This window comes from Saimiri boliviensis, chromosome 6, assembly GCF_048565385.1.
Source record: "Saimiri boliviensis isolate mSaiBol1 chromosome 6, mSaiBol1.pri, whole genome shotgun sequence".
Taxonomy (NCBI): domain Eukaryota; kingdom Metazoa; phylum Chordata; class Mammalia; order Primates; family Cebidae; genus Saimiri; species Saimiri boliviensis.
Window position 1 is genome coordinate 35866329 of NC_133454.1, and position 18659 is coordinate 35884987.

The 18659-nt window shown below is 33.8% G+C and overlaps 1 protein-coding gene across 3 annotated transcripts in view; it reads left to right on the forward strand.

Moving 5' to 3' along the window:
• CNTN5 (contactin 5) overlaps nt 1–18659 on the forward strand; it is a 1375758-nt gene that overhangs the window by 930068 nt on the left and 427031 nt on the right. For all 3 annotated transcript variants that reach the window (XM_074400462.1, XM_039471391.2, XM_074400463.1), the window contains one exon: nt 14865–15068. In XM_074400462.1, coding sequence (XP_074256563.1) covers nt 14865–15068 — 204 coding nt within the window. The remainder of the gene's footprint in view (nt 1–14864; nt 15069–18659) is intronic.

Consider the following 18659-nt stretch of genomic DNA (forward strand, 5'->3'; position numbering starts at 1 on the left):
TGAAAAGGGCATACGGAGACCATATAATTTATGTGAATAATTTCTAAACTGGAACATTTTTTGATAGTAAAAGGCAGAATATTAATACTCTTTCTGGGAAAACTGGTGTAAAGTGGCACTATTCTAAGCAAATCAGTACACAAATTAATGATGTATCTACAAACTTTAAGAAAAGAAGGGTTGGCTGGGCGCGGTGGCTCAAGCCTGTAATCCCAGCACTTTGGGAGGCCGAGGCGGGTGGATCAAGAGGTCGAGAGTTCGAGACCAACCTGGTCAACATGGTGAAACCCCGTCTCTACTAAAAATACAAAAAATTAGCTGGGCATGGTGGTGCGTGCCTATAATCCCAGCTACTCAGGAGGCTGAGGCAGGAGAATTGCCTGAACCCAGGAGGCGGAGGTTGCGGTGAGCCGAGATTGCGCCATTGCACTCCAGCCTGGGTAACAAGAGCGAAACTCCGTCTCAAAAAAAAAAAAAAAAAGAAAAGAAAAGAAAAGAAGGGTTAATTGTAAATTAATGTGACTTTTTATCTTTAAGTTCTAGGATACATATATATAGAACCTGCAGGTTTGTTACATAGGTATACATGTGCCATGGTGGTTTGCTGCACCTTTCAACCCGTAATCTAGGTTTTAAGCCTCACATGCATTAGGTATTTGTCCTAATCCTCTCCCTTTCTTTCCCCCAACCAACCCCCGAGAGGCCCGCGGTGTGTGATGTTCCCCTCCCTATGTCCATGTGTTCTCACTGTTCAACTCCCATTTATAAGTGAAACATGCAATGTTTAGTTTTCTGTTCCTGTGTTAGTTTGCTGAGAATGACGGCTTCCGGTTTCATCTGTGTCCCTAAAAAGGATATGCATTCATTATTTCTATGGCTTCATATTATTCCATGGTGTATATGTGCCACATTTTCTTTATCCATTCTGTCACTGATGGGTCTTTGGGTTGGTTCTAAGTCTTTGCCATTGTAAACAGTGCTGCGGTAAACATACATGTGCATATGTCTTTATAATAGAATGATTTATAAATCCAGATATGGCACTGCTAGGTCAAATGGAATATCTGGTTCTAGATCCTTGAGGAATTGCCACACTGTCTTCCACAATGGTCAGACTAATTTACACTCCCACCACCAGTTTAAAAGTGTTATTTCTCCACATCGTCTGCAGCATCTGTTGTTTCCTGACTTTTTAATTGCCATTCTGACTGTCATGAGATGGTACCTGACTGTGGTTTTGATTTGCATTTTTCTAATGACGAGTGATCAGGAGCTTTTTTTTCATATGTTTTTTGACCACATAAATGTCTTCTTCTGTGAAGTGTCTGTTCATATCCTTTGCCCACTTTTTGATGAGGTTGTTTGTGGGGTTTTTTTGGTTGTAAATTTGTTTACATTCCTTGTAGATTCTCAATATTAGCGCTTTGTCAGATGGAGAGATTGCAAAAATTTTCTCCCATTGTGTAGGCTACCTGTTCACTCTGATGAGAGTTTCTTTTTCTGTGCAGAGCTCTTTTAGTTTAGTTAGATCCCATTTGTCAATTTTGGCTTTTGTTGCTATTGCTTTTGGTGTTTTAGTCATGAGTTCTTTGCCCATGCCTCTGTCCTGAATGGTACTGCCTAGATTTTCTTTCAGGGTTTTTATGGATTTACGTTTAAGTCTTTAATCTCTCTTGTGTTAATTTTTGTGTAAGATGTAAGAAAGGGGTCCAGTTACTGTTTTCTGCACGTGGCTAGCCAGTTTTCCCATCACCATTTATTAAATAGGGAATTCTTTCCCCATTGCTTGTTTTTTTTTTTTTTAGATTTGTCAAAGATCAGATGATTGTAGATGTGTGGTGCTATTTCTGAGGCCTCTGTTTTGTTTCACTGGTCTATATATCTGTTTTGGTACCAGTACCATGCTGTTTTCATTACTCTAGGCTTTTAGTATAGTTTGAAGTCAGGTAGCCTGATGCCTCCAGCTTTGTTGTTTTTGCTTAAGATTGTCATGGCTATATAGGCTCATTTTTGGTTCCATATAAGATTTATAGCAGTTTTTTTCTAGTTCTATGAAGTAAGTCAATGGTAGCTTGATGGGAATAGCATTCAGTCTATAAATTATTTTGGGTAATATGGTAATTTTCATGATACTTATCTCTGAGGCACAGCTAAAGCAGTGTTCAGAGGAAAACTGGTAGCACTAAATGCCCATAGAAGAAAGCAGGAAAGATCTAAAATCAACACTGTAACATCACAATTAATAGAACTAGAGAAGCAAGAGCAAACACATTCAAAAGCTAGCAAACAACTAAGATCAGAGCAGAACTGAAGGAGACAGAGACACCATAAAAACCTTCAAAAAATCAGTGAATTCAAAAGCTGTTTTTTTTGGCAAGACTAACAGAATAGATTGCTAGCCAGACTAATAAAGAAGAAAATAGAGAAGAATCAAATAGACAAAATAAAATGAGAAAGGGGATATTGCCACATATCCCACAGAAATACAAACAACCATCAGAGAATACTATAAACATCTCTATGCAAATAAACTAGAAAATCTAGAAGAAATAGATAAATTCTTGGACACATATGCCCTCTCAAAAGTAGACCAATAACAAGTTCTGAAATTTAGGCAGTAATTAATAGCCTACCAACCAAAAAAAGCCCAGGACGGGATGGATTCACAGCTGAATTCTACCAGACGTACAAAGAGGAGCTGGTATTCTTCCTTCTGAAACTATTCCAAATAATAGAAAAAGAGGCAGGGACTCCTCCCAAGTCATTTTATGTGGCCAGCTTTCTCTGTTTCCCAAATCTGGTAGAGACACAACAAACAAACAAAATTTCAGGCCAATATCCCTGATGAACATCAGTGTGAAAATCCTCAATAAAATATTGGCACACTGAATCTAGCAGCACATCAAAAAGCTTTCCCACCATGACCAAGTTAGCTTCATCCCTGAGATGCAAGCCTGGTTCAATGTGTGCAAATCAATAAACATAATCCATCATATAAATAGAACCAATGACAAAAAGACACATGATTATCTCAATAGATGCAGAAAAGGCCTTTGATAAAATTCAACACCTCTTCATGCTAAAAGCTCTCAATAAACTAGGTATTGATGGAATATATCTCAAAATAGTAAGAGGTATTTATGACAAACCCATAGACAGTATCATATTGAATGGGCAAAAGCTGGAAGCATTCCCTTTGAAAACCAGCTCAAGTCAAGGATGCCCTCTGTCACCACTCCTATTCAACATGGTATTGGAAGTTCTAGCCGGGGCAATCAGGGAAGAGAAAGAAATAAGATATATTCAAATAGGAAGAGAGGAGGTCAAATTGTCTCTGTTTGCAGATGACATGATTGTATATTTAGAAAACTCCGTCGTCTCATCACAAAGACTCCGTAAGCTGTTAAACAAATTCAACAAAGTCTCAGGATACAAAACCAATGTGCAAAAATCACAAGCATCCCTATACACCAGTTACAGACAAGCAGAGAACTAAATCATAAGTGAAATCACATTCACAATTGCTAAAAACAGAATAAAATATCTAGGAATACAACTTACAAGGGATGGGAAGGACATCTTCAAAGAGAACTACAAACCACTGCTCAAGGAAATAAAAGAGGATACAAACAAATGGCAATAATATGACTTTTAAAGCCTTCTTTGAGACTGTGGTACTGGTACTTGGGGTGTGTCCAAGCATGTGACTGTGAACAGAGGAAGGTAGGAGTACATTCTAGTCCAGGGAAATAACATGACGAAAGACACATAGATTTGAGAATTGCCCAGTGTAAAATGAAGCATTGATAATAATGAACAGTGAGTGATAATATCAGATAGTTAAGAAACAGATGGGTACAGGTATGACAACAAACCATACTATCATAGATATTAAATTCCTTGACAGAGTTCCATGTCAGAGAGCCACTTATGGTCTTTGGTAGGCATGTGACATGAATTAAGGGTAAAACTACTCCTAAACTCCAATTTAATATGAGCTAGGAATACTGCAGAGCAACATATACTATAAAATTTACAGATATTTAACTTCTGCATAATAATTTTTGCATGATATATTGGAACAAGAATAGCATATGGGTGTATTTCTGCCCTGCAAAACCAAATTTCTCTTTTATATATACTTATATTTTTAGATAAAAGCCTATGTTTTATGAGACTTTTCAGATTGACTGCTAGGATGATTCTGCATACAAGGTAAACATAGCAAAATATAAAACGTGTGTGTGTGTGTGTGTGTGTGTGTGAGATTAGAGTTTTCAATAATAATGACAATTTGAGCACTACTGTCTACCTGAAATAACGATGTTAACAGTTTTTTTTCTGAAATTTCCTACAAAATCCTATGTTCTCGGTGTTATTATGATCATTTCACAGATGATGAGACGGAACTGAAGAAGTCATACAAACAAGCTTTCAAGACTGCACCAAGCTGCTAGGTGTCACTGCAAACATTCGAGCATGTTTTCGCATTGGTATAAAGGCTGCATCCTTTTCCATGGTGCCACATTAACTTACACGCTCACTGAGTTGAGCCCCATGTGTCTCAGTTCTTCCACAGATGTTCCAGCTGGAATAGGAATATAGGTACTTAATACACATTTCATGTCACTCTAGTATGATACAAATGGTGTTACTAACACCAGTGTTTAAGCTTTTTTTTCTTTTTACTACAAAGAAAGCATAAGTGCAAGCATGTAAAAAATAAAATCTATCTTCTCTGACCACTGTTTGACATAAAGTATCCAGATCTTTCTTGATTTCCAGTTTAACAATTTATGTGCAGTCAGTTTCTTTGAGTGATCCAAACAAATCAGAATCTCTCATTCTCATCTTTAACAATTATCTTCTAAGTCAGTGTTTTGTGAATAAAATTATCCACCTAACAACTGGTTTATATTCTTGAAATTTCAGTAGTCCCTACAGATAAACAGATTTTCTATTTCCATAACTACAATGCTATGTAACCCTCTTGGGTTCCAAGAAAATTACAGTATTTTTATTTAAGCGATTATAGTTTTTAGTCTTGAGATTTTGGAAAATATCACTGAGTCAATCACCAGAATTATTAATTAACCCACAAACTAGGAAAAGAGGCATAGTGGGAAAAATACATTACAGAGCCCACACTTGTGGAGAATACACAAAACACATCTGAGAGATCAATACTCAACAGAGAAGTCTGAACACGTTTAGATTTTAAAAAGTCAGTCTCTGCTGTATCTTGGAATTAGAAAATCTGATAAAGACTGACAGTGTGGGGATTGACCAAAGGAAAGCCAGTTTAGAACACCAAAGCCTAGAAAATTTCTAGGCAAAAAAGTAAGAGAAAGGGGAAAAATACTTGAATTAGGGATAAACAACAATTTATTAATCCATTAAATTCATCCATGTACTCCATAGTATATGTATGACATATATCTCTGATAGAACATAATATTAGGTTCAAAATAATGGCAACTCAATTTCTTTAAATATAACAATGTTTTTCAAGATATATTTTCTTTATTATGTGTTCCTTAATTCTTTAAAACTCCTATTATTTAGTACTAGACATTATCATTATTTTATGGCCATACAAATATAAAATCTATTTGCAAAGTAGACATTATCATAATTATTATCTAGTAAGGCATTATGATAATGTCTACTTTGCAAATATATTTTGATGATAATTTGATGAAATTACATCAATTTCAAGATTATGAAATTAATGTAGATATAAACATTATAAAAATAAATATATAAGCATGATTTAACATGATTATAAAAATGAGTATAAATGTTTTCAATCATAAGATGATATGAACATGATTATAAATGTGAATATCAGATATCAGATATAAACATAATTATATAAAATAGAAACATGATTATTAAAATTAAAAACTATCTGATTTTACACAGAAACCCCTTGTAGAATAAGAAAGAAAATGCATTCTTAATAGTTCTTATACTATTTATATTACTAGCATAACTCATATCAACTTTTCTACTTTTGAAAAAGAACTCAATTTAAAAAAGCCCAGCCAAAAGTTTCATGCTATGTGCATATGAATGAATAGTAATTTAAGATTTATTACAGTGATTACATATCAACAGAAATAAATATGTGTTTTATGATTAGGATTTTTTTTTCCCGAAATAGGTGAGCCATAGGGACAAACCCTTCATGCAGAAAATAAGCCATCTCCGTGCCTCTTGATAAATAGACAATATCCACTATATCTACATGGTGCATGGCAATGTGACAAATAAATTACCTTCATTAAAGATTTGCATGAACGATTAATGAGCATTAGTTAAGCCATAAAAGCAAAAAGAACATTTATGAAAAATTCTATTGAATGTAAGAATAAGCTGGGGGGCAGATAATGTTGTTATGATAATTTATCTTACCTGAAGATTCTCTGCTGCATCTATGTGATAAATGAAACCCAAAAGCAACTCGGTTTCCACATTTAACACATAAAATTTAAGATCTCACAACTCGAGAGGGTTTTGTCCTCTGTAGCCTACCTACCTATACAGGGGATAATTTATAAAACTCATACTTGTTTTTCTTAATATTTAGACTGCAGTACATCTTTCAATTTTCACCATAAAATTTGCATAATATGAAATTAAAAGAAATTAAAAATTTCTTAAAATTCATAGTGAAAAATGTTGAGTGTTTTAAATACTGCTTCCTGAATTTTCATGTGCTTTTAATTGAGGTAAGTTAAAATTTAATTATTCTTGTTTTATATAAATGGCAATTATCCTTTGGCTAAAAGGTAATATTTTACTAAGTAAACACAGGAATGTAAGAAAACTTTATTTTGCTAACCAAGGTTTTAATTTTCCTCCATTTGAAATACTGTCCAAGATTAATCCTTTCTGCACATCAAGCACTGCCATCTTGTGGACTGCCATTGATTCCAGAAAATACAGACTAATTTAAAAATTATTATCTGTGGGACTTTTCATGGTAAAATATTTGGACAACTCCATAAATCCTAATGTAAGTGGAGATCAGGAATAGTATCCTTGTTTGTGACTGTGCAGTAATAGAACTTTTACATTTATGAACATCTGTATTTCAGATACACTGTGCTGCTATTTTATAGCAGGTCTCTACCCAGCAGGATACATCTTACTGTTTTACAGTTAAGACTTGTACAGCATTGTGACCATGGTTTAATTACAGTGTGACTTATGGTTAATAGAAATAATCATCCACCTGCTTTTGTTCTGGTGAGTGAAATCTAGATACTGCTCTAATTAGTCACTATTTCAAACAGCAGACTTTTAATTTGCAAAATTATATCCCATCTGTATAAAACTCAACCTAGTATATATTAGACACCACTATTCACCAGGTTTCTTTTTGTCTTTTCAAATAGAGATCGATGCTTTGTAATAATTCTTAGGCAAGTTATTGGCAACGCTGTATTTTAGTTTTCCCGTTTGTACAATAAGTTTACCTATTCCTATGAGAATTAAATTAATTAATATACATAGAGCACACTGCCTGGCACATAATAAGTATGGTGCATATTTACTAGATTATATTGGTGCTTCACCCAGATGTTCATCCGATGGGTACGCACACCCAGCAGCTGCTGTGAAGACTGGCTCCTGCTGCTTCTCCAGAAAGTTTGCCCCACCTGGAAAATTGTACTTTCTACCTTCTCTGCACTCAGCCAGCAGCTAATAACTGATGGATACAGGAGAGAGGGTGCAAATAGCCTTCGCTGACACTCTTGCCTTCTTTTGCCTCACTCACCAATGCTGCAGTGAAATTTGTGTTTGAGAACCCCAAGTGAGATCAGTCTTAAGCTAATCTCTAACAGGGATCACATCCTTGATTAGCTTTATTTCCCACCCCCTCATCTTACCTTGCTTCTCTTCATTTTTCCTCTTAAAAAAATTTTGTCAATAAATCGTATTCGAGAGTCCTTTTCACTGACTCTCTTTCTAGAAACCCAGCGTAAGACAGTACATGTCTACTGTTCCTGTTGTTATGCTCTCTGGTGTCCTGATTTAATGAAGGATAAATGCTGACATTACTTTCGTCATATTCAGTTTACGGAGTCCACGGAATGACTCCACAGCCGTTCAGTAATTTTCCATATACATCTTTTTTTTAAGCTAACATTTTCACAAGTTTGATCAGCAAGTCAAGGTCATAGTCTCTGGCAAGATTCTGGAGCACAAATAGTCTGTTGTTGATTATGGCAGAGATTTGTAGGCTTTATCAATGAATTATGGGAACCCTGGAGTGAATGCTTTTTAATGCAAAGTTGGAATCCTCAGTTGAGTTTGTGCCACCACCGACTCTTGCACATTGTCGAGTAAATGCTGACCCTAGATTTGCTAAGAGCTTACAATTCAATTAAACATAAATTTAAAACCCCTTAGCAAAGGAGAAAATTTAGGCTGCACTTTGAAAAGGGTTAGCAGTGACCTTTATATCTAGACACAGGGCTCTTGGGATAAAAATGTCCTCCACACTGTGAAGTATTCCACAGAGAAAATAAAAATAACTGCTGTCACCCAGTTGGTATAATCACTTGAACTCTAGAACTTAGAATTCACTAGCTTAGAGCTGCTTAAGCTGTGGGTCATGAGATGATGCCAGTTTACTACTATTTCTGTTATATGTATTCTTCTGTTGATCTTATTTTTCTCTAAAGGTGTTTTGAATTACATGCACATAAAATATTTTCCTATCTTGGTGACATAATTATGAAGAACTCTGCTTCTTTTGACTTTAGGTAACAAACATAATAAAAATACATGTCTCCAAAGCATAAAAAAAGAACATTATTACTTTGTTTTGTTCAACCAAGATAATTACAATTTAATGTAAAATACAGCCTGCTTTGTTTTAAAGTAATTTCATTTTGAAACCTATGACAAGTATTCTTTTTTTGCATTCTTTACAACATCTTTAAAAGTATCTTGATTCTTTCTCTTGGTACTAACCAAGAGTCAGACAGCTTTATTGTGTTGTAACTCTCAGGATCTTCTTCTCCAGTTGTGTTTTCATAGATGAAACTTTTGGAACATGGAAATTAAATCCAATTGTATGAGGTATAAGATGAATTTGTATTTTACAGAACTGTGCTGTATGCTAGTTTATCCTGAGCCAATAGCTACCCTTATTGAGCAGTTTCTGCATGTTAAACACTCTTATTTAAGTGACTTGTGTAATCCTCAGTATTACTACTTTGAATATAGACATTACTGTCCCATTTTATAGATACTGAAACCAAAGTTTAGGAAAATTAAATTACAATAATTAAAGAATCTTAATATAATGATAAAATATAGGCTTAGAGTGAGTCAGAGAAATTTTCTTTTTCCCTCTGACTCTAATCAGCTTTAATTCTCCTCTAGTTCCTTCACCTTTTGCCTCAGACCTTGTATGTTTAATCTGATTAAAATAATAATAACTAACTCTATCTATTTCTGTGGTATTAATCTTACATGAAATATCTTATTTAATCTTCCCTTTCTTCCATTAATTTTAGTTTATAGATGAGATTAATGCTTTAGCAAAATGAAAAAGTTTTGGGTCATGTGGCCAGCTTGGAATGCCTGGTCACTGTGATTTTGAAGTCCATGGTCTTATTGACTCACAACGCTAACTTCTAATGTGTCTGTGTGAGTGACACATTGGAAGCAGGGGGCACAGACAAAGAGAAGAACTAAGTTAAAAAAATGTGAACAGTGTGTGACTTAAAGTAAAATCTCATGCTGATTATTTTCTCAGCTCTGTCGCATAGCTTCATAATACCTTCAACAGTGCTTTGCCTATTTCATTACTACTTGTTGATATCCCAATTGCCTTGATCTCAGACCCCATCCCAAATCTAGCAGCCAAAATGATTTTATATGTGATCCATTAAATAACTGGAGCTGTCAGTCAGCTTCCTCAACAAAATATCAATAAGCATGCTCAAGCGGAGGCAAACTAATTGGCCATCTATGAGGCTACTAACCTCTGATAGGGTTTGGACTACCCGGTATTTAATACCCCTTACCTCTAAGATTTCATCTAACTTACCTAGTGGAATAAATCATGCAAATACTTCATTGTACCTTTGTAAAAATGATCCTTTTCTCTTTTGCTCATTCGAAGTACATTCCAGATTGTTAAAACTATGTATATTACCATAATGAATAGAGACTGAGTGTCTCCAGGTAGCCCAACTTCAAGCATACTCTTTGACTCATATTCTCAAAGCTAAAACAAGCCAGTTTAGATCTTTATAATTAAGTTTAAAATCTAAAAATAAATCCACTCTTGTTCTTAAAATTTAGAGATGTTTATATAAATTGATTATAGATAGAATTTTATCCCAACTAGGCATTTATTCACCAAATACTTATGGAGCAACTACACACTCTAGGCATCCTGTTGAGTTATAAAGATTTAATGGTGAAGAAGATCAATTCAACCTTTGCTCTTCCAAGAGTAATTGACATGGCTAATAGTGACATTCTCTTTCAATCAGGGTACACATCAGCAGTGTAAAAATGTATTTCCCACCAATTTCAGGTTGTCCCTTATGCTTAGTAGTAAAGAATAATTAAGTGGAGAGTTCGCTACCATTTCTTTCATAATGTCATTAATTCAAAAATCCAAAGCGGTAGCATCATTTTTATTTTTATTTTAAAAGTAATCATAGTGACAATTTTCAAAACCCTATTTAAGTTCTCCTGTTTAAGTGTCTTCGTTTCAGTTAAGTCATCATGAAAGGGAGGAGAAGAGTCATAATGGATAATGGAATTATGAAAATAAATATAATTAAAAGACAATTTGTAAATATTAAAATACTCCGGACATATACTCTACTAAGCAACCCTAGTAAAAATTAATACAAACACACAGAAAATAAACAAATGTAATACCTGAACAATTTTAAAAATTAAAAGTTATATATTTTTTATAACTTTTTGATTTGGGATCTAAGTCTATCCAGGCTGCAGCACAGTGGCGAAATCACAGTTTATGGGAAATTTGAACTCCTGGCCTCAAGCCGTCGTCTTGCCTCAGCCTCCCAAAGTGCTGGTATTACAGGTATGAGGTGCTGTGCCTGGACAAAAGTTATATTTTTATAGTAAAGAAAAAAATATAAATAGGGTTTCTGGCTCATAAAACATTAAATCTCATATTACAGAAATAACCCAAAAAATTAGGGATTTTGTTAATATGGCCTGTTAACTAAAAATCTTACCATACAATTGAGCATTTTGTAAAAATAGAGAAGCTTCTGATTTTTAAGTTTTTGTTTTATTTTGTACTTACAGGGATAAAGAAAATGAGCTCCCTGGGAGTACTGCATTATTAATTGGGTCACTGAACAACTGAGATGCTATATCCATTGTGTTCTCTCCAAATTCTTTGACCCAAAGCCTCTGATGTGTACACACATTATTAGAAGAATAGTTATTTCCCAACATGTAGTTATATTAAAGAATGTTGAAATGAATCACATGTGATTACTCATTGAAATTGTTTTCAAAGACTTCAGAGAGTCCAGCATGCAGTTTCATTCCCCGTTCTCACACTTGTCGTTGTTGTTAATGGCACTCCAGTTAAGAGAAATGAGCATCATTGCCCATATGAGTATTGCTGTTTCTATATACTCTATAGAAGTGGAATTATATCACTTAAATATCTTATTTGTCAGGGGAGCAAAGAGAAGATCTTCTGTTTCTTGACACTGAATCAGTTGCAGCAATTGTGTAGAAAGTCTGCAATACTTGGGCCCATAAAATCTGGACATTCAGTTAGGGCAAGAGACAGAGGTAACCTGGAAATGCTCTCACTACCAAAATTTAAAAATGATGAGTAAAATAAAGCAAAGAAAATTTCAATATCTGGCTGATCTCACAAAAAAGAAAAGGAAATCCTCAGGTATCAGAAACAAATAAGAACTAAAATCCAAAGCGTACTCTCTGATGTTAACCCTGAGGAGATCTTGAAGCAAGGCACATTGTTTAAATGTCATAGAAGTAGCCCCTAAAGTCTGAAAGCTCAAGGATGAATGATCATGCCAGGGCAAAGGAGAAGTTCTTGGGTCTGCTTGAGAATGGAAGTCGAATAGCGATATCTGCTCAAGTCAGCCTCCAGATGGAATGATTTGCTGGCTCAGAGTAGAAGACAAAAAATTCTCCAGTGATAAACCAGAAGCTTATGCTGCATGTGGATTTGTGGCCTAAGTGTATATGACCACATAGTATCAAAAATACATGATTGAAATTTAAAATAACCTTTTGTTGAAATTACTTTCGGTGTTTTAGTCATAAAGTTTCTGCCCATGCCAGTGTCTTGGATGGTAATGCCCAGGTTTTCTTCTAGGGTTTTTATGGTTTTAGGTCTTATGTTTAAGTCTTTAATCCATCTTGAGTTAATTTTTGTACAAGGTGTAAGAAAGGGGTCCAGTTTCAGTTTTCTGCATATGGCTAGCTAGTTTTCTCAATGCCATTTTGTATACCTATGAAACAATCCTGCATGTGCTGCATGTGTATCTCAGAACTTAATGTATTATAATAATAATAGTAATAATAAACTACATAGAAAAATGGGAAAAAATGATCCTTTGGGGCTCATGCAAAAGCATTCTTGAGGAAGACTTTCATAACTTATATGCACAGGATATCTCAAAGTGGTCACTGTCTACTGAAATAAGTGACTACTCACTAAAGAATCATACCAAGAACTTCTAAAACATTTTATTTGCTTTAGATAACTGTATCACTAAAAAAAAGAACCTTAAAAAATGGGAAAAATCATAGTTGACCAACTAATCTCAATATCTTCTGAAATGAATACTACTGCTAACTTTTTACCACTTAACAGATTAGCATACATTCAACTATTTTTAAGGACCAGGCACAGTTGGTATGGAACAAAGTGGCATAAAAAGCTAAAGGCTGCGGCACCAAGGGCAACTGTGTTTTACTATTTCCCTGAAATATTTTATAGTCCTCAGATTACAATACTAAAAATAAGTATGGACTTTTCATGATAAATTCGAAGATAATGTTAAAGAAAGAAACAGGAATATTAATAGATGTTTAGCTCAATATTTTCATTTTTGGCACTGGCAGAAAATTCACTGCAAACTCAAGTTGTCAACTCTTCTATTGTGTACTGTTTCTACGTTTTATACTTCTTGGAATTATGAAATGCTTCACTACATGAAACTGAAAACTTATTTGAAAAACTAAATAAGCATGTTTGAGTCCTCAAATAGTTACCCACCTGTAAAATCTGAGAAAATGCCAATGTTGTGTACTTTTGTCCTATTCTAAAAATGATTTATAAAGCATTGACTCAACAAATATCAATATAACAAAAATGTTTTTGAATTTAATGAATGATGGCCTGTAATTACTAGTTACCTTCCTTTCCCTGAAATTTTAAGTAGAATAAACCAAAAACTAAGAAAACCCTTATTTTAGATTAGATTTTAGTAAAATTTTAATCTAAAATAAAAACATTAAAACGTATATGAATCATGTGTGAATGAAAAGTAACACTTTCATTATAGCAATTAAAGGGATTAAAATTGTTAAATGTGAGAAAGCCTTGAATTTAGAGTCTAGTTGAGCTGTTTGAGGACAAGTTGAATTATTCCAATTATTACGGAGTTCCTTTGACTAAAGTCATGTGGATATTTTAAATAAGTTCATCATATAATATCAAGTGTACTAAAGGTTGCTAAATGGGTAACTGTAACGATAAAAAGTAGTTTCCTTTATAAGATAATTGTTAAAATTTTTGAAAGTTTTGGGTTTTGTATGTACATATTGTAATTATACATTAATGTAATATAATATTTAAAAATTATCAGGCTTCTGCTAGAACTATAATATATGCCTTAAAATAATAAATATTAGCTTAATCTTGCTTAGAATCAATGTTCAATTCATTATTGAAATTTTTCTGTGAAAAACAGACCTGAAAATATTTAAGTATCCATTATTCCTTCAAATTTGTTTTATATGCTCTTTACTGTTTTTCTTGTATTAAGTCGTGCACCTAGAAGGAGCTCCTAGCCTAATAATTTTTGGTTAAGGTGGGGGATAACAGAAATGTGACTTTTCATATTTTATGAATTCGTATTATGTGTTAAGCTCTTAGCTACATTGTCTTGTTTGAATCTTATGAAGTACTTAATATTCTAATTATAAGAATTTTCAACATGAACCTCAAACAGTTAAATACTGGCTCAGTGTAAACTATCACTAAGTACTATAGTGGAGTCAGAACTTAATGATACCGTCTCTGGAAGTCCCAGTGATAAGTGTAAGTAACTTAATTTAGAAATTCAACTAAGTCACGAAATGGGATGTGTGTAGAGGAGAACATTTGGACAGAAGAAATGGAGTTTGCATTTCTTTGATAAGTATGATTGCTTCGGAGCCCTTGTCCTACACCTTCTTTCCAAAAGGTCCACATCTCCATCTTCTTATTCTACATTGTTTCTTAGGTTTGGGTAAATTTTCTTCACTAAATGAATCTTTGCGAATGGACAATTGTCTCTGCTATTTTTCTGTTTTCAGTGTTACCATAGTTCTGAGTACCTAATACCTGTCCAATACACATTTGAATTTATAGAATAACAAATGAGTAAAGGTCAGGCATCCTAAGAAATATTTCAGATCTCACTGTAGTCCTTAACAATAATCCTTTGAATATACAATATGAAATTATATAGATGTATGGATCAAATATGTATGAACTTGAAATATACTTAATGCTTTCTAAAGGCTTTGTGGTTTGAGCTTTGTCTGTTAATGAAAAAATCAAAGTCTTTCAATGACCAAATTCTGTGTATTTTCAGAGATCATCTATAGCTGGGTATTTAATGAGTTCCCTTCCTTTGTGGCGGAAGACAGCCGGCGGTTCATTTCCCAGGAGACAGGCAACCTTTATATTTCTAAAGTCCAAACATCAGATGTTGGCAGCTATATTTGTCTGGTGAAAAACACAGTGACGAATGCTCGAGTACTCAGTCCTCCAACGCCACTCACTCTGCGTAATGATGGTAAGTTGCTTGGCCCGTTAAAATGGTGAGCCAACTCAAATTTTGAAAATAAAGAAGTATTTTTTTTTTAAGAACTCGAACTTATAAAAAGGCATTTGCCATATTTAAAAATTTTACATTTTTAGGTCATGATTATGCATGCCTTAGAATAAAAGTTTTGACATAAGAAAGTGATGATCCATGCATGAGAAATATTCTCCATAATGCTACTCTAATGCTAGAAAGGGAGAAATAATCTGAAAAAAGAACCATAATAAAGGCTCCACAGTTCGTTCCTTTGCTCTTTAGTGCCTCTATATAACATGTGTGTATGAATTGCAAGCATTTTATGGATTCAGTTTTCATTACATTTTTATTTGAGCTGCCTTCAAATTAAATGTTCAGTTTTTAATACTTCATGGTATAGTTATAATTGTTATTGTTACTTTTCCAATAATAGGAGCAGTTGGAACTTTAACTTTTAAATGCAAATCAGGCAGAAGTGATGATTCTCTAATTATAGGTATTGCCATCTATCCAAAGTATCTTCAAATTTAAACACCTCATTTGTATTTATAGACTTTTATAGTTAAGCATTGCACTAAAGAAGTGAAGCACTATATTACCATTGATTTATGATGTGCAGTTTGCTCTGTCATGCATTAAAAAAATCTGTGCAGGCACTATTAAGAAGTTTGAGAATCTGATTGATTGTGAAGCTTAAAAAATAATCTGTTTAAGTGCTGTTTTTTTATATGCTTGTTTTTAGAATATATGCTGCTGGAATGTATGACCAGAGCTATATCACAGGATTTTTGCTTACCACTTAGTTTATTAGGGCCTTTGTTGTTTATGTGTGTATATACATATAAACGTTTATATGTATATATGTAAACATCTATATATGTATGTAAATGTTAAGATATGTGTATGTATATAAACAAAATCTATGCAACTTCATAAACTGTGAAGTATATATTATACACACACACACACACACACACACACAGAGATACACACAGTATTATGTAATACATATATAATAGTAACAACTTATCAGGTAAAGAGTAAAAATGCAATACTCATTTTAAAGAGGAGAAAGCCAGTATTAAAGAAATGATGAATATTGCCAAAGGCCTCACAGTTAGGTAATGGCATGGAGAAATAGGTGGGTAAAACAATGGTGACTTGAAAACCAATTCAGGGGCTACTAACTCTAATCAGCCAAGATATAAATGACTGAACAAAAGCAGTGACTGTAGCACTGGAGCACAGGAAACGTAACTGGGATATTCAGAAGGCAGCATTATCAGCATTTGATAATTAATGAATTATAGGCTGTGGAGTAGCAGGAGGCTAGCATATACAACAATTTCAAGGCTTTAGTATAGTTCGTTGAATGGATGATGATTCTCTTTACCAGAAAAGAACACGGCTGAAGTAGAGAAGTAAGTAAAAATGAGGAATTGAGTTTTGAATATGAGATACAATGTACATGGGAAATGCATGTGAAAATTGGCAATAGATATTCAGATTTATATTCCTAATACCCATAAGAGACAGCTGGGCTACAAAAAGATTTAAAAGTCATCATAGTGCATTACATCACTATGGAATAAATACGTATATATTATGCTAACTTCAAGACTATATGAAAGTGTCTATAGGTTGAGAATTTTTATTTCAAGATTTTCATTTCAGTGGCCTAAAGAAAATTCATATAGGCACATTCTGGATGATTTAGAAAACCAGCTTACAAACTAGTAGGATCACAAAATGGGCAGCCATGTCTATGTTCATAATTTATAATATATTTTTCCGAATAATAGAAAAGAAAATACATAAAATATAAAGCATAGCAAACTGAAGTCTAAATGATATTAGAGCCATGTCAAATCAAGGTTGTAGCAGTAAAAGTAGAAGAAACAATTGGGAGAACTGAGCAATCACAACCCTTGCGGAAGTGACTGGAAGGATTGAGAGGAGCAAATTAGTTGTGGCAAAGTATTACATTAAATTAGCTTTTATATATTAGAATTGATTGGTCTTGAAGTAAAACAAGTGAATTTGTACCTAGCTTTGTGTTTGCATGTAAAATACATTAGTAATATATAATAAAAATAGATAACAATTAAAAAAGAAAAACGAAAGGCAGTTTTATAATTTATCTAATTACAAACTGAATTTATTCCCCGTAAGCTGTGTCTCCAAAACTTCTGATCCTTTTTCTCCCTGATTTCTTAAGAAGTTAAAGCATTGTTATCTGAAAAGAGTAACTTTTTTGGCTAACAATTAATTTCATTTTCACTATCCATCTGTATAATGATACCTTATACTTGAATAGTGCCTAAGGTTGAGGAAGCTCTTCCGCCACCGTTTCACTCCACAGTCCTCTTTCTACACATTGCCCTGCCAGTCACAGGGGAGAGTAGCACATGTGTAAGTCAATGTCCATGTGCAAGAGTCTTAAACTTTTGTTTCATGGCCCAGATATAATACTTAACTTTTCCTTCTAACTTTCATGGGCAAACATTTCAGGAAGAATTATTTGTTGGTATTTAAATCCCTTTGCCTCTCTGTCTTCTTTTGCCCTTGTTTGGCAAAACCCCAAGTCCAGGAACTCAGTTATGCTCTTATTCTGTGACTGCCTCAGGATTCTAAAAGCTGCTTGGAAAGTTAACACCCACCATGGGTTTATGATCATCAATTTCAAGGGGGCTCCCAACACTGCTTTTCAGTCCCACAAAGGTTCTGTGGATGGCTTAATCTGCTCCTCTTCCACAGATTTTTGGAAACTTCTCTGCTTTCCATAGACTGGATTGCCTCAAAACCACCACTTCACAAAAACTACGTAACTTGTGAATTCATCCTTCTACTAGTAAAATTTAAATCTAACTACATCTCAATCTGCATCGTTACCTCCCATCCAGTTTCAGTAAAGATAGTATACTGTCCATCTTCCTATTACAACCAATTCCTCCATCCTGGACTATTGATAATCATTCCTTCTGGCCGTTCAGAAAATTACACTGTAAGTCATTGCCTCTTATATAACAAAATGTTAGATCACTAAACTAATAATTTTTGTCAGTATATTAATTGAAGTGACTGCAGCAGTTGATATTGTTGACACTTTTTTCTTTTACAAATGTTTGTATTTTCAGTAAGTCATTATCAGAGAAGTACTATATAAAAGGCTCAATAAAGCAAGTATAAATAAATAAAACAAAACTGCCATTTCAAGGTAACATTTAACAACAAAAAATAACCAGGTGGGAAACATCTGCTAAATTTTGATTACATCATTCAGTAACAGCCTGATTTTATACCAGAGAAGCTACAAAATTTACATTTGTTTTTTCTGTAACTTACCTAAGGCAATTGCTTTCTTGCCCTTTATTTTTCCATTAAAAAAAAAATCAAAGTAATACTTCCATATTGAATTAATGTAGTCACATAGAAAAACAAAGAAACAGAAAATGCTCTCACTCTAGGGAGCCAAATTTCTAACTTCTCTTTTTTTTTGTTCTGTAAGGTTCTCATAAAATGCTAGAAAATATCTATACATCTTAGCTAATTAAGCTTAAACAATAAATATCTATTTCTTCATTT